General features: G+C 38.5%; 1 protein-coding gene across 1 annotated transcript in view; it reads right to left on the bottom strand.

The window, feature by feature from the left end:
• The window catches only part of LOC105275017 (ATP-binding cassette sub-family C member Sur), a 35221-nt gene that overhangs the window by 2667 nt on the left and 9081 nt on the right, over window positions 1-23473 (bottom strand). Inside the window, exons 6-39 of the mRNA XM_011331603.3 lie at window positions 23196-23423; window positions 22658-22852; window positions 22434-22580; window positions 22088-22288; window positions 21775-21912; window positions 21425-21587; window positions 20987-21165; window positions 20783-20908; window positions 20369-20606; window positions 20180-20285; window positions 19822-20083; window positions 19582-19719; window positions 19274-19459; window positions 17850-18091; window positions 17538-17603; window positions 17348-17416; window positions 17180-17268; window positions 16798-17027; window positions 16419-16640; window positions 16081-16262; window positions 15796-15967; window positions 15295-15535; window positions 14662-14789; window positions 13057-13244; window positions 12815-12918; window positions 12519-12715; window positions 11839-11977; window positions 2430-2584; window positions 2281-2352; window positions 1430-1704; window positions 1101-1243; window positions 829-966; window positions 549-727; window positions 160-401 (exon numbers count right to left, since the gene is read on the bottom strand). Of these exons, the coding sequence (XP_011329905.2) occupies window positions 160-401; window positions 549-727; window positions 829-966; window positions 1101-1243; window positions 1430-1704; window positions 2281-2352; window positions 2430-2584; window positions 11839-11977; window positions 12519-12715; window positions 12815-12918; window positions 13057-13244; window positions 14662-14789; window positions 15295-15535; window positions 15796-15967; window positions 16081-16262; window positions 16419-16640; window positions 16798-17027; window positions 17180-17268; window positions 17348-17416; window positions 17538-17603; window positions 17850-18091; window positions 19274-19459; window positions 19582-19719; window positions 19822-20083; window positions 20180-20285; window positions 20369-20606; window positions 20783-20908; window positions 20987-21165; window positions 21425-21587; window positions 21775-21912; window positions 22088-22288; window positions 22434-22580; window positions 22658-22852; window positions 23196-23423 (5780 nt within the window). The remainder of the gene's footprint in view (window positions 1-159; window positions 402-548; window positions 728-828; window positions 967-1100; window positions 1244-1429; window positions 1705-2280; window positions 2353-2429; window positions 2585-11838; window positions 11978-12518; window positions 12716-12814; window positions 12919-13056; window positions 13245-14661; window positions 14790-15294; window positions 15536-15795; window positions 15968-16080; window positions 16263-16418; window positions 16641-16797; window positions 17028-17179; window positions 17269-17347; window positions 17417-17537; window positions 17604-17849; window positions 18092-19273; window positions 19460-19581; window positions 19720-19821; window positions 20084-20179; window positions 20286-20368; window positions 20607-20782; window positions 20909-20986; window positions 21166-21424; window positions 21588-21774; window positions 21913-22087; window positions 22289-22433; window positions 22581-22657; window positions 22853-23195; window positions 23424-23473) is intronic.

The following is a 23473-nucleotide window of genomic DNA, read 5'->3' as shown; positions in this document are numbered from 1 at the left end:
GTATTATTTAAAGCATAGATAACTTGAAATATTTCTCAAGAATAAAATAGTTTCATTGCGTTGAAACGCGTTTTCAAACTTATCTAAATTATGCTCAAAAGTAACAAGCAATTTTAAAACTTCATTGAGAAAATTGCACGTGTACGTATTTTAACTTACGTTCTGTCCAACGTCAGGCATTCGACACCAGGTGCAAGCGCGATCGCATTGGCACGTCGTTCTCCCTCGTCATCGTAAAGAGCCAATTCACCGAAATACTCTCCTTTACCGAGAACCACCAGCTCCTCCTCGCCTCCGTATTCGGTATCCTTGGTAATCCGCACATTTCCGCCGCTGATTATGTAAAATTTCTCGCCCTTCTCACCCTGCCGCAATATCTTGGCTCCGGCCGGAAAAAATTCCTGTGAACATTATTTCATATTATATCTTATGTTGTGCCTTTATTCGGTATAAAATGGTATCTTTGATATCTTTAATATTATTCCAAAATTTTTAATACTTTTAATGAATCGTATTACGTGATTATGTTTTCTTCATTGTACACTTACTATTCTTAAAAGATCGGATATTTTCGCGAGAACGTGGTCCTTGGGTTCGGGGAGCTTTTGCAGAACGGAAACGCGTTGGAGGAAGCGGATATTGCTTTCCAATTGTTCTTGAACTGTTCTCATCATTATGGTGAGAAATACTGATCTGTCCAGTACCCATACCTTTCCACCTTTCTTTACTAAAAGTACACAAACCGGATGAATTTTCCACAAAATAGTAAATCCCATAATTTACAATTTATGCACTCTGCGATAGAATCTCATCATGTTTTGTACTTACCGCTGATAGATCGAAGTCTTTTCGTGTTGTACAACAGAGCAATCTCACCAAACGCGATTCCTGGTCCGAAGCTTCTTTGGAATTTGTTCCCGTCGTAAATGTCGAACTCACCCTCCGCCGATACGTACAAATGTGAGCCTGTGGACAAACAGCACACGCGTAAAAATTTATGCACATAGTTGATCGATCATGGCTATTACGTAAAGCAATATATTGATAATGTTTTTAACATTTATATGTGACAGCATGTGAAAATTTATATACACTCTTACCTATATCACCCTCTCGAATGACCAGAGTATTAGCGGGAATTTGTTTCGGATACATTGCGGAGACCAGCGCTTCCACTTGATTTTCCTCAAGGTTACCCAGAAATTCGTTCTCGAGGATGGCCCTTTTAATCTGCCGTGCACTCCTACAAACGATACCGCAACAATTAAAATTCCGAAAAGATTGAAACGATCAATCGAAACGTGTATTACAACAATTACGCGACGTAATCTTTCACTTATAATATTGTTTAATATTAATTATAGGGCAATTTTATAATATTAAATTTAAGACTAGCCCTTATTATAAGATTACTCATTGCTCTAATCACCTGGCGTCTTTCTCATATGCGGGTGTCGGTGCCGAGGGTGGCGTCGGCGTCCTCCCGATGACGCCGCCTCTCGGATTGTTCATAGGATGTTCACCGTTGTTCGTAGCAGCCACATCTTCCGTTCCGGGTTGTTCTTGTGTCGTGGACTGATGATTTGCATGGTTGGACGGCGGGGACGGTGCTTTATGCTTTGTAGAAGATGTGGATGATGTGGACGATGGTGGACCGCTGCCATTTACAATTAACGAGGATACGGTGCCAGGCAGCGGGCGTATCTGAAGACGAAAAATTATCTTTCATATAAATGTCTCAATAGTTAATGTAAATATATGTATTTGATTTATGATTAAGTTAAATATTTAATTTACTGAAAAGTTTTTATGGAATCTTGATTCTCTTTATGCATTTCTGAATGCGGCACATTATTTTCGTTGTTTCATATCATATCAGAGAGCTCATCATGGGCCATGCAGCTTGATGACACAATGCTCAATTCGACTTGACCGATCAATCTCTATATCTTATCAAGGATATAGAAATCGGTGCATTTGATCGATACATTTGAATTGCTCAAAGTTAAGAGAGCTTAACTCCACGTTAATCAGCGGATCTCTCTTTTCTTTAATGATTTCATCTAGATCTACATTTCATGTAGATAACAACAACTTCTAGATAAAATTTGATAAAACTTTACATGGATATTCAATAGTATACTAAATTACTCTCCACACATTTCTCATGACAGAAAACTTTCTATTTCTGAATAAATCTTTTTTAATTATTTGTGAGGATTGACTGTCGTGGAATCACGCTCTTTTAACGGTGATTTGTTTATAGATTATGGGACTTACAACGCCATGTGTCATGTCCGGTTCGCCGGATCGTTTGTAGCTTGCAATAACTCCATGTCTCGTGCTTCCATTCTGTAACAAGTTAAAGCGGAAAAAAAGAATTTAGTCTTTGTTCGAGCGAGTATCGAGAAATAAAAGTCAAGACTCACTATACTCGAAGTAGAAATGCTGTTGGATTCCTCGTGGCCCGGCAGAGGGGTGAGATTAATACTACCCCTCTGCCCAAGGATATTGGGCTTCGGGAAGCACGAGAACCTCATGTTATCTTCGTCCAACGCATGTCCAAAGCAAATTCTTTTGACGCCTGCAAAAAAAGATACATTTATTATTCTTATGCTTTTTAACCTGCCGATATAATTAATAACTTATAATTTATATGTCAATCGAGAATAATATTAAAGTCTAAATTATTTTAATATTTCGCATTAAAATGACACAAATTTTCTTAACACGAGTGCATTCGTCACGCGCTAGTTACGAGAATAATTCCTATCGACAATTACTTTAGCAATTGCCTATTTACGAAGAAGAAAAGGGAAGAAGTAGGTACTCCATTCATTTGCCAATAATCAAAGCATCACCGTGGTGTAATCACTCTATCAAGCATTTCACCAGAATTCCGAACACTTTATAAAAATTGATTAAAAAGCTATCAGTTTAATTCGCCGTCCAAGACTCATGATGTGTAGCTTATTCATCGGGGACACGTCTCGCTGATACAATGTTCTCGTGTCTCCCACGAAGCGGCGTTTAATTAGGCTGATGGTCATAATCGAACGGAGCGCACAGCGTGTTGCGACGATCGCTCGTTTATCCGATCGCTCATTTACTCGCGTCATGCTTTCTTCTTCATAGCAGCACTTAGCAATTAATACCATGTATCGTTCCTCGATATCGCCTCACGGAGGTCATTCATAATCAACACTTGATTCCTTTGGTCGAGCTGCCCGATACACGCACGAGATATGTTGTACTCATCGCGCGAACGCTATTTCACATGAGACACACGTGACTGCTCGGTCTCCGGCTAGGTGTGACAGACGATCTCCTCCACACCAATCACATGCTTATGCTAATGGTATTTGGTGCATGAGATATATCGTGACTTGACGTCACGATGCATTAGCACATGCTCACGATGAGAATATTCTCGACCTCACCGCCTGATCGTCTTCCTCGTTCAGATCTTTCGGCAGTTTTTCTGAAAGAAAGCGCTGTAAAGATACTCCGAAGACTGTGTACTTTGACAGGCGTGATAAGAGCGACTGCAATAAACGTCGTTTACAAGTATGAATTTACGACCCGCATTGTCAAATTTGATGTTCCTAAATAGCCCGCGGTAACTCGTAAATTTGTTTCACGTGTGAAAATTGTATGCTACAATGGGAGAACATTTTATGTGACAACTTTAGCTCCTACATCCACAGTGGTTGAAATTTAATCTTCATCAGTGGCTAATGGATTATATTTCTCTTGTGATTCTATTGAAAATATCATTTCGCTCAAATATTCTCAAAGTTTTCAAAATTTTTATTTGATTATTGAAAGAAATGCCAGAGTTTTATTTTTATAATTAATTAGACCGAAAAATTATGCGGTTTACTTTATATCCATTCTATCTGCGCACAAAAACGATTCCTTGTATATGTGTAAAATTCCAAGCTGTGTAATTTTCAATAATGTTTAAATCTTCCATTCTCTTCAGCAATGGTCTTTCCAAAGGTATTCGTGACAAGATCTGCGCGTATCTCATAAAATGTCTCTCAATAATAAAAAGGCCACGCTGCGCACCGTCATTGCTGTTGATTCTGTCGCGGCGCGATACAGCGGTTTACTCGTTTTATTGGAATCTCTTTCGCAAGATGCGCGCACAACGATACTGTATCTATTCTCTTCTAATCTTCCCCTCGAGCATTGTTTGACGAGGACTGCGAGCGTCGCTTCGTTTATCACCAATATGCAAACACAGCAAGAATCTCGAGGTGATACTTTTTAGAGGCGCTCATTACCTACGTTGCTTCAAAAATTTCAGTTAAATTACTGGTTGTTGCGCGACATTCGCGTGGAATGACTCCTCTTCTGTCAACAGCGGCATAAACGTTATCTTTTCCGCAGTTTCCGAGATCTTGGCAATAAATCTCACGATAAATAGCACTTAGTCGAACGGAAAATTTGCGTTTTCCGTCTTTCGTGATGCCAAAGGCTTATATCAAAATCCTTCGTTTCTGTATATATATATTGCATGCAATTTAGATATTTTTAATATTTTAAGAACGAGACATGACAAAGATACATATATAAAACATAAAATACAGTTTTGCCTGACCTCGTTACGTGACGCAAGGTCGGTTCATATCGGATCGTACGTACTATATCGGGATAATGATAAGACTATTTGATTAAACATACGGGTATAAATGATTGCCTAAACGCTAATTATAGCGCGCCCGCCAACCATGCACTCGTCGTGACGTGCACGCTAAAAGAACCTTCATTAGTTGATTAATGAGACATCTCTCCGTCTGTGATTGTAGAACTGTACGAAAAACATGTGATTACCAACGAGGCAACGAAATTTATAAGTCGCGTATAATGTTACTGCGCGCAACGAGCTGTAAAAATTATATAACTATAATTAACGGGGTGATACCATCGTTGTTCATTCCTCAAGCGCAAGCAAATCACGCGTTTTTCGTTTAGAAATAAAAGATAAGAAAGCTTTGCGCTTCCGGTGCAACATATGAATTAATTGATTTTTACATAACAGGAAACGCGAAAAGAATGCGCGTTAAATGTCTCGTAAATAAAAAAAATCTTTTGCAGAACGAATTGTTAGTATATTGCAGTATCGCGTGCAGTAAGAAACATTTATGGCACAGCAGTGCAAGCCTCGTTAGTTCTACCTGCAGAATTAGACGAATAATTGTTGGTCATAAACTTTATCAGCCGACAGATTTACACAAGTAACGTCTATATAATTCTTCACCATCCGCATTCCGTACACATTATCAATAGATATCAATAGATAAGTGCAAATACTTCATTCATCCTAATAAATATAGAGTTTTCCTGAAATATAAGTTTCGCATCGAATTTAAGAATGCAGTTCAAATAATTTTGCTGAAAAATAATTAGAATTAACAATAATTAGAATTGTTAGCACGTTCCTCTTACACGAGAATTTAGATTTACTTTGTTGCATGCTATTTACATATTTTATTGTTACTCATTATTCATGTTTCGCATAGCGACGTCGGAATAATCGTCGGGCTTCTTACATTCGCGTATTACGTGCGTGTGAAATCGGATTTCACCGCGTTCTGCGGAGGAAGAAAATGCAGGGACGACGAAGGAAATGAGAACGAGAAGCGGTCAGCTTTGTTGTCGTGATTGTTGCGTCGCCAAGCTACATTTTACGCTCTGCAAAATGACACTTTCCGTTCCGTGAACGCGACCGACTGCAATGCCTCGTTAACATCAGCGCGGAATTAACGTCTTCGGGATAATTGCAGACACGCTCGATGCGCGACACTTCTTTCGCTTTGCTTTTTAGCTTCTTATGTAAAAATTCCAAGGTCGCGGAAACGATGGGCACCTATAATGATACCGTAATCTGTTGCACAATGCGTAGACACTCAGTATCGAGTACCAAACGGGAAATATAAAGACGAGCGATGACTTTAAGCGCTCCGTGCTGTCGCGATTGACGAACTTTTTGTTTTCAACATCGTTTTTGTGAGACCTACTGCCTGATTGCCTACTGCCGGATGATTTTATCCGCCTTCTTTGACAACTTCTAATGTAAATGCATTACATGTTACGTATCGACTAATTAATTTAACATTAAAAATAATTTAATCGATTTCCACAGACTCAGCAGTTAATACGCAATAATCTATTTGCGCACAAATTAAAGGATAAACAAATATTTATTCAGTATAATTGGATATATATATTAAACTCGATGCAAGTATTAAGTTTAAACTTTCGGGCTGTGATTTTAAATATGAATATAGTTTTGCGTATCTTTAGATAACTAGGCATTTTTTGCTGATGTGTAGACACATAATTCTGATTCAGCCTCGTGCTTTAGATCTCATCTTTCAGGCTCCGGTTCATTTTGTGTGACTATATATTTTTATGATTCGCAGATATTTTATGGTGTGCTGCGAAAATGATACGGCACTATAGCGTTAAGACAGCGAGCAATTAACGGGCGTGTTAAGCTATCCGATGTTTTAACGATATATTTGCGAAGAGGTCTGCGTGTACATTACATTAGGCCGCGGACGATTAAGGCAATATTGTTTTGTAACTGTTTTGTGTCAATTACATGGACAGCTCTTTATTACAGACACGTTTAATCAACTGTGCCGACAACCGTGCCGAGGTTAATTAACTCCGTCCACGCATGTGTGTACACGGCATGTGCTATAATTAATTCTTTTAAGACGACACGTGCGAATTACGAGTTTGTTTTCTGGAGAGCTATTCTTTATGACGTCTTTAATTATTATTTCCGGTTCATCGCCTACCGCGTTCGTTTTCAGTCCTCTGTCAGATAATTAATGCTCAAGGCACGCAGAAACGTAAGCATAATGATAGGAATAAAGAATGTAATAAATCGCATAAATTATGTAATTAAAAAATATATAAATTATGTAATTAAAAAATAAATATTTAAAACTAAAATATTTAATATTTAATATTCATACATATTACTGAGAAAAAATAAACTTGTTTTCACCGTATGATAATTTCTCAGTCCAAACGATCGCACACACTATCGGCTGCAAATAAATTTGTAAGTAAAATATCAAAACACGGGCAAACCATGATTATCCAGACAGTTTCATAAATTTTCAATATGAAAATATATAGTAAACTGTATAATTCCTTTTTTAATATATTAATATATATTACCGATTCTGTTCTTCAAGAGATATTGTATTTCTCAGTGCTTGCAAAAGTAGTTAGAGCAGTTTTCTGAAAATATCTGAGTAAAATATATCTAATATAAATTATAATTTCTATCTCGCGCGGGTTACTCTGGACAAAATTGCATGACTAGATTAAACTAGACTGGACTAGAGATCTAACGATACGAATGTTCGTCTAACAGTTCGTCTAAGAGTTCGGTGTCTCGATGCGATCTGAGCCCGCTGATGAAATGATGGAAGCCTTATCTCGCTCGACTGGCTTCTTTCGGTTATCGAACGGCGGAATGCAAGTCGATCTTGAAATTTATCGCTCTCGGATTGGTATCGGGAACACGAATCAGCGTTTCCGTGGACCGATTAGATAATCGGCAACGCGGATGAAAGAATGCGCGAACGATCGCCGAGAGATCTCCATCCCTGTTTTGAGACACAGATAATCTCTCAGACACAGATAAAGTGACCTAGACGAGGAAAACGCGGCGCAGCCGAGACGCTTGATATCATTCTTCAAGACTCACCCTTCAGGTTGACGTGCGAAATGTCTCAAAAGAGGTGAAGATTGAGACTTCTGCGGCGGCAGGCCTCCGAGGAACCGGATGACGCGGTCTCGTGGATGCGATCTTGCACTTTCGCTCGCGCGATCCCGGAGTGGATGTTCCTCCACCTTTCTTTTTTCAGCCGCGATCGCGGAGCTGCACCGCACGAATTCGCGCATTCGACTGGATGCCTCAGGTTCGACAAAGACGCAGAAATCTTATCTAGCCGATAACGGCAAAGCGGCGGCGAGCAGTGTCAACAGTCAGGTACATACATATACCTGCGCGCGAGCATCTTATCTAATGACTCTATAATAAAGCCACCTTCGTGTTCCTTGTCGAACTCACGAACGCGTCTCGCAGCCGCGAAATCGCCGGGAGAATACCTTGTTTTTCTTGTTACCTGGTTATAATGTTAACTTAACAATGTTACGTTTGTTCACTCAGCCTTCGACATGGGCAAAAACGGGAACTTGGAACGCGATCGCGTTCTCCTGCTTTGCATAATATTGTTTTTCTTGTTTTTTACCTGTACCTTTCCTCCGAGAACAAGCGGTTGTTCCTGCGAGATTCATCGCGATAGATCGTCATGAGTCATCATGATTCATCGTAACCAATCGAGATCGTCGCAGATCGCGATCTTATGACTTTGACTGACGTTACATTGAGTTTTCTCGGTTTATATTTATTTTTCGTATAAATAACACTATATTCGTTACATCGTTAATGTTTTGCATAGGTTGAGGGTAATATTGAACCACCTTGTTCCAATTTGGTTCACAATAATGAATAATAATTCAATAATTGAAGTGCTGATTTTATGCAGGAACTACATGTACACTTCAGTTCTTCGACGGTCGATTGAGTGTTGATTATATGCAGACATTTATCGCACTATTCAAGATTGTGCATGCTAAAAGCTTCGGGTACAAGATAATGAAGCGTTTTGATGTAAATTGCAATGTTTTCCTCCATGATAATAAGTCTCGCTGATTCAGCAATGTCTTCGTCTTGCATTCTCACATCGGCGAGCGAAAGTTTTGCATGCGAACGTGTAAAATTCCGTGTACACCGGTAGAAGCGTAATCGAAGTCCAAGGCAATTCGACACCGATGCAGCTACGCGTCGTGTCGCCGTCGCGAATTTTAAACGTGTGCCTGCGGCAACAAATTGGCATTGATGGTACACACTTAAATAAAAACGCTCGCGAATATGTTTATTAATTATTCCAGCAAACACGCCGCGCCATTTGAAAATACTCGTTCGCTTTCGAAAAACATTCGAGAGGATTCTGAGACGAGAGACGATCATCCGTCTCTCGTTTCTTGTGAAGAGTCGAACCTAGTCTGTTAGCCTGTTTTAATGATTAATGCTTCTCGGAAGCGAGCTCTTTTAATTTATTAGCTCGCAGACAATCGATGGCTCGCCGCTTTGATATTTCCTGCAGCCTTATCTACGACACGATGGCCTTTTATCGGGCTTATGCAGCCTTTTATCGTGCTTGCTAGTTATAGCTTGGTTTTTTTCAACAATAGACAACAGTCCTCGAGTGCGACTCCACTTACTCTGTAGTGATCTGGCATTTTTCTTACAACAATTTATCCGACATTTATCTGTTTGTAAATGGGAGTTTACGTCTGTTTTTTGTGTCTGTTGCGTTACGTCCGTTACCTGACCACGTGCTTTAATTCAATGAGGCGAGCAAGTGCGTCAAACCTTATCATTGACGTTATTCTACTGACACGTCGTTAGGTAACCAAAGCGAATGACTCATTTTATATAATTTACAATATAGCTTGTTCTGCTTAAACTTTCGCATTATTACCATGACGTTATCAGATCTATTAGACTAGAGTATCGTATTCTTTCCGCGAACGAATTCGGCCTAAATTCTGTTGCTTTTCTTATGATTTAGAACTTATCGTTCTTGTGATAAATAACAACCGATAAGAAATATTATGAAATAATCTTTTACTTGAGATATTAATAATTATCACTCTGTAGAAGTCCAAAGTAATTTACAAAATATCGCAAGGTAATTTATTTACAAGGTTTGAGTATATTTAAACTCAATTTTATAAAGGTCTCGACGTGTTCCGTGTCTACATGAAAGTTACTAATATTTCAAAATGCAAAAGAAAATTAGAATCCTCCTTGTATGACGAATGAGACGATGTGAGTATAATTTTCGAAAATACAAGTGGATCGTCTGTGCCACGTCGTAAAGATCTCTTGATGAGCGTGTAATTAATTTGCCGGAAATACTCACCTGGTGAATGTTACGATATTCCAATTCTCGGCCTCGCTGATTCGTCGCGTCGCCAATCGCTTTTACGATTCCACGCCGATTTGCGATCAAGAGCAAAGCGTTTCGCTCCAGAAAAGTGTACGCTTCCTCCAAGACACGTTCACCACTCACATTCTCGAGCCTCACTCACCTCGAGCTGTTCTCAATCACACAGCAAGTGTGATTTTGCTCACTGATTTGCCTTGCAAATCAATGCAATTTCCACGTTAACTCGAGTCTAATCTGTCTTGAAGCTCCAATTTTCCAATTTGATCGATTTAAGAAAAGAGTTCACCGTTAATGCCTCACGTCACAATCAATTCAATCAACCGAGACTTCACCTATCCGATCACCGACTCGAAGATTTTTGACAATCGCCGGTGATTGTCACGATACTGTATCGCTGTTGCGAATTATTGTCACCGGCAGATATTGTTAATTCTCTCCTCGTTATCCGAAGTCAGCCTGGCGAGAGAGGAGTCCACACCTTCAGTTAATAGCCATCGACAGCAATTAATCCGCATTAGCGTCCATGGCCGCGCGTGTGTCCCGATGAACGGAGGCGGCTCTCTCGCGCGACGATCGCCGTGACATTTGTGTCAATAAAAAATGTACGAGCTGCCTGCGGTCCCTCCGATATCGGATTCCACGTGTGTGATCGGCTTATCGGAGATCCGTGTCGTCGTCGTCGATCTGTTCCCGATCTTGTCAAAGCCGAAATCCACTGACGGGCCGGAACAGCACTCCGCGATGCTGTCGACGGGCCGGCCACGGTGTCACTAACAGAGAAAAATACGCTCACGTTTTCCGCGCCAGTATAGATACGTGCCGTGTGGGGGTATTGGTAATTATTATCGTTTGGCACTCTCTTATCCGCGCGATATTCCGGGCGATGCGTGTGCAGGTATACGTACGGTTTTGCGGTCTCCTCGGACTCCGCTCGGCTGGGACTACACTTCCTCATTTCTTATTTATTCTAGTCCCCCGCGGTTATTATCTGTTACACTTATGTGTTCATGCTGCTCGATCTTATCTTTACACGCAATTTTTATCAGCCGTTCTTACATGTTCCGTATAATTTATTATAAAACATTCTTGTGTTTTGTTTTTTTTTCTTTTTTCGGTTCTTCCGTTATCGTTAGATTTTATTTATCGCTCATGGTGTACGTTATATATGTGCTGTTTATGTAATATTCATAATCATATTCTCCAACACGCGTTTCTTTTTATTCTCAACAATTTAAAGAATTCGTTCGCGAACTGATGGAATACTGAGCAGCGAAAGTGGCTGTTATGTAATGATGCTTATAATACGGACATAAGAATAATTATTCAAAATGCTTTGAATATTGTTTAGTGAAATATAACACATTTTTTAACATGATTTAAATCGGTGGAATTTCGCTTGATTTATTAATAAAGATAAGGAAAATCTCGATGCTGCCTTCCAGTTGAAGATGACATACATATAATATATTTACAGTATCTTTCTATATATATTTACAAAGTATTACGCATAATCTATCTAATACGTTCACGATAGAAAAATAAAATGTCATATAAAGATAGCGAGTTACACTCACACACGAGTTACAGTCACGTTCTATTAGTATAAAAATAAAGCTTTGTCATTCGTACGACGTAGATACATTATGAAGAGATATTAATTTCGTCTTTAAAAGCAGTCTTTGTTTCCATTTGTATATATTTTTATTTTAAATCGATAAAGCGATTAAGTAAAATCTATCGACGCGTCCTTTTCCTCCTTTCTTTCACGATCACCGTTGTCCGCCACTTTGTTCGGCCGCTTTGATCATCGCAGAGAAGATTCCATTTTGACGCTGAATTAAATCTGCCGGTGAACCCTCTTCGACGATCTTGCCCTCGTTAAACACGATGATGCGATCGCAATCTAACAAAGTTGCCGCTCGGTGCTGTGAAAAAATTAATTCTATTAAAATCTTACTTTAGTTTGATGTAATTAAGTTCCCTTTCTTTCGATTAATATAAAAATTTTAGGAATATTAGAAAATACGCTTCAATTTTGTAGTCTTCTTTCTGATTTTCGCATAATTGTTAATGATCTTATTCTACTCATTATAGGAGGAAATCATAAAAATTTACGTTACTTTCGATGCTATTAATATAAAAAATATGGAGATATTTTTTACCATCAGATTCACAAAATCGTAATATATACGTGTAGAATTAATATTAAAATATTCGTAAGTTTTATAAAGTATTACAAAGATAATGATGCTGATGAAGTCGAAATTTATTCACGTAGTCATTGAAAATTCAAGCGACAATCTGCTTTCAGTAAATTGTGCAAATGTAATGTACATTTAACTTACAATGTCTAACTTGTAACAGTTAGAAAAACAGAAAATTAGACTATGATTAAAATTCAACGAAACAGACCGCCTTTTGGTGGAATATATAACTGATTTAGAAAAAAAAAACAGTTTCACTAACCGCGATAATGATCACAGTCTTGTGCTCAAAAGCGACGGCAGCCGCCTTTAAGAGTGATTTCTCGGTGGCTACGTCGAGTGCGCTGGTCGCTTCATCGAGCACAATGACGCTCGATCGTTGAAGAATCGCGCGTGCCATGCACAGAAGTTGAAGCTGACCAGCAGAAAAGTTTTCGCCGCCTTCTCGTACCTCTAGATCTGTGTCGGAATGAAAAATTTGCGTTGTATCCATTTGATGATCTTACGTTATTCTTCCGTATGTATTTTTTCCATTTTATTACGTAAACTATTACGTACTCAGGCCTTCGGGATGCGAAGCCACGACATCTTTGATTTGAGAAAGCTCCAAGGCGTTCCAAATTTCTTGATCGTTATGTTGCGAAAGCGGATCTAGATTCTCCCTATATAAACAGAGAAGTTTTTTAAATTTTAAACGTGTAATTTTTTTAATTAATGTTATACGTGTCAAGCCTAGCTAACAAATATGTGTGTAAATACGAGGTGTATCGAAGGCTAGATATTTTGTAAAGTTTGCGTACCTGATCGTTCCACTGAACATTATTGCATCCTGCGGTATGGCTGACAATCGTGATCGCAGTATTCGAAGAGGGACTTGTCGTATGTCGATTCCGTCCAGGAGCACGCGGCCTTGGCTGATCTCGATTAGTTGAAAGAGGGCCATCACACTCGACGATTTTCCTCCACCGGTTCTTCCACAAATGCCTAACTACAAATATCAGTTGTATACAGGGTGAGGCACCTAAAACAGGCCACCTGAATATCTCGGCTGTTATTGGTGATAGAAAAAAATGTGTCAGACCAAACTTGCATGGTTTCGAGGGACACATAATTTGTTCTAAATAATTTTTTATTAAGTGGACGCGTAGAGGTCATATGAAGGTCAACTTCGTTTTTTTAAATGGTATGATATGTTTTTTTACGTACCATCTAGTAGAGCGTTTGAAGATGCGCACATTGATCTACGGGTCAAAATCATTCAAGGTCACTGAAGGCCAACTGCAAGGGAAAATAATTTACTTTATATTGCCTAGAGTTCTCTGCTATTAAAAATACTATGTAAACTCAGAAATGAAAAAGTTCTAGCCCTTAGAAATTTTTTTCTTTTTCCGCCAAGTTCTGAGTTGTTGTTATCATAATTTTTTATATTGCCTAGAGTTCTCTGCTATTGAAAATACCGTAAATTCAGAAATAAAAAAGTTCTAGCCCTTAGAAATTTTTTTCTTTTTCCGCCAGGTTCTGAGTTGTTGATATTTATATTTTTTATATTGCCTAGAGTTCTCTGCTATTGAAATAGATAAATTCTACGTTAAATTTTTTTTTTTTTTTTTTTTTTTTTTTTGCTATTGAAATACCGTAAATTCAGAAATGAAAAAGTTCTCGATTTAAAAATTTTTTTCTTCTCAGAGGAGTTCTGAGTTGATGATATTATTATTTTTTATATTGCCTAGAGTTCTCTGCTTTGAAAATACCGTAAACTCAGAAATGATAAAATTCTAACCCTTAGAAATTTTTTCTTTTCCGAGAAGTTCTGAGTTGTTGATATCTATATTTTTTATATTGCCTAGAGTTCTCTACTATTGAAAATACTGTAAATTCAGAAATGAAAAAGTTCTAGCTCTTAGAAATTTTTTCTTTTCCGAGAAGTTCTGAGTTGTTGATATCTATATTTTTTATATTGCCTAGAGTTCTCTGCTATTGAAAATACCGTAAACTCAGAAATAAAAAAGTTCTAGCACTTAGAAATTTTAGCCTTCAGTGACCTTGAATGATTTTGACCCGTAGATCAATGTGCGCATCTTCAAACGCTCTACTAGATGGTACGTAAAAAAACATATCATACCATTTAAAAAAACGAAGTTGACCTTCATATGACCTCTACGCGTCCACCTAATAAAAAACTATTTAGAACAAATTATGTGTCCCTCGAAACCATGCAAGTTTGGTCTGACACATTTTTTTCTATCACCAATAACAGCCGAGATATTCAGGTGGCCTGTTTTAGGTGCCTCACCCTGTATATGAGAAAACATTTTCGTACCGTTGCGTATCAAAATAAAAAAATAATTGAAATAAGTGCATTTTCACAGTTAATATATTGCTTTGATTAACATGTTATTAATTACCTTTTGTCCAGCTGGTATTTTCAAAGATAAATCTGTGATCACTGGATTTCTGTCGGCGTCATAGCGTAGAGAGACATCTTCGAAGATAATTTCGCCCTTGTTTGGCCAAGTATCAGTCACTCGTAAACCTACAATCCAATAAATAAAATTCACATACAATAAAAAAAGTAATGACGAATAATGGAGTTATTTAAATATTCGGATTATTAATTCGGATACTTTAATATCGTATTATTTGTGGGACCTCGTACTTTGCGTTTTCAATAGTACGCGAACAATTTTCGGAAATCAGATTGAACTGGATTGATCTGGATTGATATTTAAATAGTATTAAAATTCAACGTATCGCTCCGATGTACGATAACGAAAGATTATTCGCGGTTATATGAGTAAATTGATGTTTAATAACGCGATTACCAAAATTGTAATTTATCACTTGTTTATTAGATTCAATTTGCTTAGGTTACGAATATAAAATTATCTAAGAACGCAATAGACGATAAATTTTGTATTAATTATCGATGATATATTGTACGCTTATTGTGCGCGCGTAAAAAATTAATAACTAATACGTATTTTGCATTTTTGTAAATTAATAGTGATAAATGATAAAACTTGAAAATACATAGTTACCAGTTTCTTCGCAATAGTTCTCTGGTTGCGTGTTTCTGTACGCGGATATCCGGGCCACGCTCCCCATATACATTTCGATCTCTGCGGTAAACTTGACCACCCAGTTCAAATATATTGGCACCAAGAGAGTGTAGTTGATCGCCAGGCCTACCAGCGCGGGCGTAACGCGGTTTGGATATAATTCGGCGGAAAGTAAAACTGCAATGATGGCTGTCACTACGATAACGGCGCCTAGATAATCCTAAAATTACGATTTAATCAGTATTAATTCGAATTTAAATATATCTGAATTAATTAAAATTACAATGAATTCAATGACTGAGACTTGTCATATATTGATTTTATTTATGAAAACTTGTTTTTTATTATCAATTTTTGATAAAACTTTTTATAATAAAATGAAAATCATATCAATCTAAATTATTTTAGTTGTTGATGTTTAAAAATGATCTTTTGCGACTCGAAACTTTTGGTATTATTGCACTATTTCGATATTCTTACCAGCGCGATGCCGAGCCATCTGCTGCTGGTGTTCAAGATGAGAAACGCGTTCGTGTTCACGTCGAGGCGTCGCATCGTCTCCTCCATGAAACGATTCTCTTGCTTGAATGCCCTCAGTGTTGGTAGTCCGGACAGAGTTTCCGAAAAATGCGCTGCTACCGGTCCTCTCGTGCTTCAAACAATATGTATACAATTATTTATGTATCTCGGTATCAAAAGAAGCGAAAGAAAGGTAATAATCTTTACACATTATTTATAATACAAGATCACAATAATTATTGCTACCTGCCGTCCAGTCGTTGCAATTGCCTGGCGCTCCGTCTGTAAAATCTTTGTAAAACGTAATAAGCGCAGCTGGTGGGTACAGCGGCGATCAAAAACCACGGTGAGATGATAACGTTGACGATCATCGCCGAGCTGCAGAGTAGCACGAAGGACGTCAGTCTCTTGATTGATGTAGATATTTTCTTGACACACAAGAAATCATACTAAATTAAAATCGATTTGCATCACTTTGCATTCGTTAGTCACTGCTGACGATATTCGTAAATGAATTATCGCAGCTAAATGATAACGTTAATTACGAACAGTCATGTACTCTAATCGTACAGATTGTTTTTTACCTTGTCTATGACGCCCATGTCGGCGCTGAATCTGTTCAGGATCTTCCCGATAGGATTGCGGTCGAAGAAAGAAACGGGCGCGTCAAGAAGCCCGATGACGGATTCCTGATGCAGTCTTCGTCTTGCTCTGGCACCTGCCCACTGACCCGCTACGTTGTACAGGAATGATAAGAGAATGGAACCGACTGACACGATAATGTACACCTTGAAGTAGGACACCGTCTGGGAGAAGAACATTGAATTATAATATATACAAATTTGGCACAGAGTTGGTTTCTTCCAATTGCAGCTTCCTCCTGGACGATACTGTAGTATATGACTGTAATATTTCTGTTGCCGTAAAATTCATTCACGTGAATTGTTGCAAACAGTTGCTTACATCCTGCTGTTCGCTTGGTATCGAGTGAACGCTTTGATCGGTCCATCGGCTCAACCAGAGATCGGTGTACACGCGAAGAATTTGGTAGGCCAACGCTGCTATGACATAGACGAGTCCTGGTATCCATCCACCAGCCTTTGTGTACTCTATCCATATCATTCTGGTGACCATCCCGCTTTTATCGTCCATTTCGAATTCGCCTTGCTCATCTGTGTCTTCATCGTCAAGAACTGAGGGAAATTCAGAATTTACATTCTTGAATATTGGAAAAAAATAAAAATGAAAAAGAAATATTTTAAATTATTGATTGAATGATGACTGAAAAGTGATTAAAACCATGTTTAGAGAGATGTGATGTGTAAGAATAATTTTGGTAACTAACTTTCTTCCACATCGTCCGTATCATCGGTGGTTCGGGATTCTATCGATAGTAGTCGCTTCACTGGAAATTCGCGTTCCTGCTGACTTACTCTGAAAAAAGAAGATACATTTAATTTTTTCAATTACTTTCGTGTAATTTTTTCCGGGTAATTCTTTCTGTCGTACTTACTTGCTAGAACCCGACATGAGACGGCGCAGGACGCTTTTATCTCTGTTCAACGTCATTTCCTCGGGATACCTAAAGTTCGTGCAATTAGTTTCATATTTTTTCAATTACATATAATAGCAATAAATTATGTTGTCTTCACAGATATATTATATGTCTAGGATTGTTCTTATGTAAAAGAAAAGATTGAAACCTCGTAGAGAAGAATTGTTTCAACACACTGCTAGGTTGTCCGTTGTCATATGTATTATTCCTCTTTCTGTAAAAGATGCAAGAAATTAATTTATTTAACGTTTCAATAATATGTTTTACTATTTTACACTTATTTATTTGCAATATTAAATATTTATTGTAAAAGTATTTAATATTGCAAGTTTAAAAAACGCGCCGACGAATCTTTGTTAGGGAAAGATCGATTTTCTCAAAGTTCCAATAAACGAAGAGTGAAATTTATATTTGTTACATTTTATATAAAATAAAGAAATATTTTTTTCAAAATTCGTACCTCGGTGCGACATAATGATTTTCGATTATCGTCGGCGTGCTATTTTGCCGAAGAACTGGCGGCGGTCGTTTCTGCGGTTGAAGACTCGTCGATCTGAGGGTTTCGCGATATGTCTTCGATCGTTTCTTAGCAGTATTCCATTCTTCCGTCGGTACCGGAAGATCCGTGAGATCATGACTCAAGTATCTTGATCCGGACAGAGTTGTCCGACGCAGTCTTAAAGGTACGAACACGGGTGGATTCTGAGAACATATAACAAGAGGAAACGTTACGTGTTTTATTTATATTGCTTGTATTATATATTTATCTACTTTAATATATACTTATATACTTTAACATTTTTATAGTTTCTCTCTTGCTTGTGTTTATATCTGCTTATACAGGGTGAGGCACCTAAAACAGGCCACCTGAATATCTCGGCTGTTATTGGTGATAGAAAAAAATGTGTCAGACCAAACTTGCATGGTTTCGAGGGACACAATTTTTTCTAAATAGTTTTTTATTAGGTGGACGCGTAGAGGTCATATGAAGGTCAACTTCGTTTTTTTAAATGGTATGATATATTTTTTTACGTACCATCTAGTAGAGCGTTCGAAGATGCGCACATTGATCTACGGGTCAAAATCATTCAAGGTCACTGAAGACCAACTACAAGGGAAAATAATTTACTTTATATTGCCTAGAGTTCTCTGCTATTGAAAATACTATGTAAACTCAGAAATGAAAAAGTTCTAGCCGTTAGAAATTTTTTCTTTTCCGAGAAGTTCTGAGTTGATGATATTATTATTTTTTATATTGCCTAGAGTTCTCTGCTATTGAAAATACCGTAAACTCAGAAATGAAAAAGTTCTAGCCGTTAGAAATTTTTTCTTTTCCGAGAAGTTCTGAGTTGTTGATATCTATATTTTTTATATTGCCTAGAGTTCTCTGCTATTGAAAATACCGTAAACTCAGAAATAAAAAAGTTCTCGAGTTTAAAATTTTTTTCTTCTCAGAGGAGTTCTGAGTTGTTGATATCTATATTTTTTATATTGCCTAGAGTTCTCTGCTATTGAAAATACCGTAAACTCAGAAATGAAAAAGTTCTAGCACTTAGAAATTTTAGCCTTCAGTGACCTTGAGTGATTTTGACCCGTAGATCAATGTGCGCATCTTCAAACGCTCTACTAGATGGTACGTAAAAAAACATATACCATTAAAAAAAAACGAAGTTGACCTTCATATGACCTCTACGCGTTCACCTAATAAAAAATTATTTAGAACAAATTATGTGTCCCTCGAAACCATGCAAGTTTGATCTGACACATTTTTTTCTATCACCAATAACAGCCGAGATTTTTAGGTGCCTCACCCTGTATATCCGCTTTTCTGATATATTACGTGGATGCCGCGATCGATGATTCACGATTATTGTGTCTACTTACGTTGATTCCGATCCTGGAGACTAGTCTAATCAAGGACCATCTATCCTTGGCAGTTTTTTGGTAGCGATTTTCATTCTCCCGTCTTGTAGCTGCGGTTCGCCACTCCGCCGCTAATTCGGGATCCATATCCTCGATGCTGGATTTCATTCCGACAGCGCGAACTCGACAAGCATCCATGACAATCACCTTAATTTAAAAACTCGCTTTATTTCTCTATCATTTTTTTTATAAGAAACAAGATTTCAATTTATTGTAATATATTATTGTATTAATCCCAAAAAATAATATTGTTAAGAAAATTTTGATACCTGATGGGCAGCAGATAACAGCTCCAGTCTGTGACTGATCATGATTACGGTTCGACCGCTCCTCAGCAGAAACTTTCTCACGGCATGATCAAAGATCTGTCGACCGACGTGATAATCCAACGCCGACAGTGGGTCATCCTGCAAACAAGTTTCAGCAACAACTTATCATGTATAAATCTTTTACATGAAAAGATAGTAGATTAGTGTTCACTAAACTGCGCAAAGTATATAAATATGTACCATGAGGACGACATCGGCGTCGCTGTAAAGGGCTCGAGCTACGGTGACTCTTTGCTTCTGTCCTCCGCTCAAATTGATCCCTCGCTCGCCGATCCTAGTCAGATCTCGACCGGGAAGCATGTCTACATCCGGTTGAAGGGCGCACGCACGTAGCACGTTGTAATATCTTCGCGGCCGATATGCGGAGCCGAAGAGAATGTTGTCCCTCAGAGTCGCGTTCTGGAGCCACGGCCGTTGTGCCACGTAGGCGATCTTCAGACCTCTGACAAAAAGCAACACGTGATATTTTCAGTCGATGCAGATATATTGGTGTTATCATTAATCGAAATTGTTGATCTCTCGTTATAGTTATCATTACTTGCTCCATTCGATGCTGCCGCTTATTCTCTGAATCTCTCCTAAGAGCGCCAATAGTAAAGAGGTCTTTCCGCTGCCGGTTTTCCCCACTATTATTGTCAATTGTCCTGAAAAAGATTTTCGATGATGTAGAGGTATAAATTCTTATGTTCGTAAAAATTCTACTTTTGGCAAGATTTACATTACTCACCTCGTGGAAAATTGAGACCGTTAACCGTCAGCGTATTTTCGTCAGATCCCCATGTGAAGATGCTCGATGTGATCCTGAGCACTGATTCTGGGACTTCCGGATCTCTTTCGAATACCGTGTCGACCGAGGAGTCAATTGCCAAATTGAATCCACGTAAAGTGTTCGACTGCGGGTCTTCCTCGTCCTCCACGATGTTGTCGAGCGATCCGAAAGTCGTGACGCTGTTTATTGCTTCCACCTGAGAAGAAAATTTAATTTAATTTTATATAATTTTATAAAAAGTCGATAATCTTTCACTAAAATTTGATTTGATTTGACAATTCTAATTGAATTGTCTCTTTGCAATTTATTATATATAAAAACAAATTAAAAGAAGAAATTAAAATTTGGATTCCTCGATAAAGAAATACTCACATGATTATCGATGTACGAATTTGTCTTCAACAACGTGTCTGCGGCCGATTTTCGTTTATTTGGTTCAGGGAGAATGTTCACGATTTCTGGTAGTTGCAGAAAGTCCTCTAGTCTCGTCGTAGAAATCTGCCAAGACATATCGTTGGAATGTCTCGTTGGAAGGGGCTGAGTTTAAAGAGTATTATCCCAAGCGTTATTCCTCACCATGGCGTTGATGATAATCGGCACTATCACCGGAAAGATGAAAAGCGGCACGGTCAGCTGCGAAAAGAGGGCGAGACTGGCAAAAACGTTCCCCGCGTCGAGATTTCGTTCCTCCAGCCAGAAATAAATTCCAAATGTGAAGAGAGTCATCAGAACGGAGGAGGCATGCGTCAGGAAATCTGCGCAGATAAATTAGTGCGACTTAACGTACGGATATTAACATAAATCCAACTATTGAAATCATGAACTAAATATTGAAAAAAATTACTACAGAAATTATCAGATAGATAATAAGATTATAATCATTAAATTATAGAAATTGTAAAATTGCACGATTGTTCGCACGAATCTTCACTTTTCACGCGAAATCAAAGTAACGTACATAAAGTTTACAATTAACAGACGAAATAATTTGTGAATGAAAGCGGAATCACTCACTGATGAACGCCCAGTACACGGAATCCTTGTCCAACAATTTTAACTCTTGGTCCCGAGTTTTGCGTATGCGTTCCTCGAAGACATTTTCCCAGGCGCGTAGCTTAATGAGACGCATCCCTTGAAGAATCTCATTAACCAGCCGAAGACGAGCATCGCTTTTATCCTGCAGTCAATCAATTAATACTATTAAACGAGTCTGTAAATTGCAATTAACTGGATAACAAGACGCGCGGTTTAGTCATTTGACAAAGCGCAATGACAAACGAAGACGTAATCTAACGATGAGATATACATGTATGTGTGTTAAATATCAAGAACTCATATCGAGAGCACAGCGATCTTTTTCTTACTGCTATGGACTTGGAGTTCTCGGACATTCGTTTCCCAAGAACTAGCTGCATCGGCGTGACGATCAATATACAGCAAATTGCTCCCATAATTGCACTGACGCCCAGTTTCAAGTACAGCAGGAAAATGATGACGCCAATCTGGACACGAATTAAATTGGAACGATATCAGAACGAAGGAAATTATTGCACGAAAAAGCAGATTGACTCCGCGATTGATTTGAATGATTTTTTAAATATTGTAGTAACATGTAGCATATGTATGATATGTGCGTTTGATATTTTTCTACGCATCTGTTCAGTTAAATGCTCTTGCCTTTAGTGGGATGGCCCAGATGTAATGACCGATCCAGAAGAAGCTCATCACGTTGTACGCGTCTTCGGCCATGAGATTCGTCAGGGTCCCGATATCGACGGCCTGCTGATGGCAGTGCTGATCCTTATCCTTGTCGGACGGTTTTTCTTCCTCAGAGATACTCCAGGAGGATAAGCGGAGAGCCTTATCGTAAATTAGTGCCTGAGGACACAATATAATTCCATGAAATTTTATCTTCTGAGAGTTAAGCGTGAAAGGAAGAAAGGATGACTTTTAAATTATTCGCCGAATATACACAATGATTCTCTTATCTTATCTTCTACTTTTAAGCAAAATGATAAAATACCTGAAGGGCTGTTCGCAAGCGTATCCCTCCGACGCAGAGCACGTGAGTGGACGCTTGGCTTATCGTGCTCTGCAAGATAGTCGCGAGAAAAACTACGATCCCCAGGAAATACCCATTTTTCAGAATTTCGGAAAATGTCATGGCTCCCTAAACAACATTTTAATATTTTAGCTGGCTGAATTAATTAAAGCATCGAGAAACGATAGAGATGCATAAACAGGTACCTTCGAAGAGAAACTTTTGCCTGACGGGTTTTCTTGAAGATTCGACACGAAATCGATAATCTTGGAGATTGCCATCGGACCTATCAAAGTCGTAGCGTCCCCGAAGAGCTTTAAGACGCCACCCACCGCGAAAGCTAACCATATTCGTCTCCAGAAACATTTCCATAAAGACACTTTCCTGCCACGGCTTCGTAGCTAGAAATTTGATATAACTTAGTTTACATATATATAGTAAATCTACATACGTGGAATTCTTCATTACTAAAAGTACGAAAATCGAATTCGCCAACTTGATCCAAAATTCAATGTACCGATCATTAACATTTGAAAATTCGCAGTACGCTTAGTAAGTAAAGAAAACATCATATATAGACAACTATTTATCTCAATCTTTCAAAGAACTGCTCGCGAAGCTTTTCAACTTCTCCCGCATTAAGAGAGAATCGCTTATGAGAAATAAACGCTCGCATGCAGGGTGAATAGATTTATTTTTTCGCGGAAATTTTTCTGCGTAGGAGAAATGACGTAAAGCCGTTACCCTCTCGGTCTCGTATATATCGCGGAAGCGCTCGAACTGATTCCTCGTGGTCTCCTCGTCTGGAAGTTGTCCAAGGTCGTGGAGTTCCAGGGGTGCGTGATAGCCGCGCGACAGCAGGTCAGTCACCCAGTGGAAGGTGATCCTGCTGAGGAACGGCGAGGCGGAGTGCACGTAGGTGTTCCGCGCGTCATCGGGTCTCTTCATGGTGTACCTCCGGCACTTTTGCATCTAACGGCCGTAGTCGAAACATCGTCGTCGTCGATGTATTAACAGTGAGA

Source organism: Ooceraea biroi, chromosome 8 (assembly GCF_003672135.1).
Source record: "Ooceraea biroi isolate clonal line C1 chromosome 8, Obir_v5.4, whole genome shotgun sequence".
NCBI classification, from domain to species: domain Eukaryota; kingdom Metazoa; phylum Arthropoda; class Insecta; order Hymenoptera; family Formicidae; genus Ooceraea; species Ooceraea biroi.
Note: the sequence above shows the minus strand (reverse complement) of the source record. Positions and strands in the feature narration are given on the sequence as shown.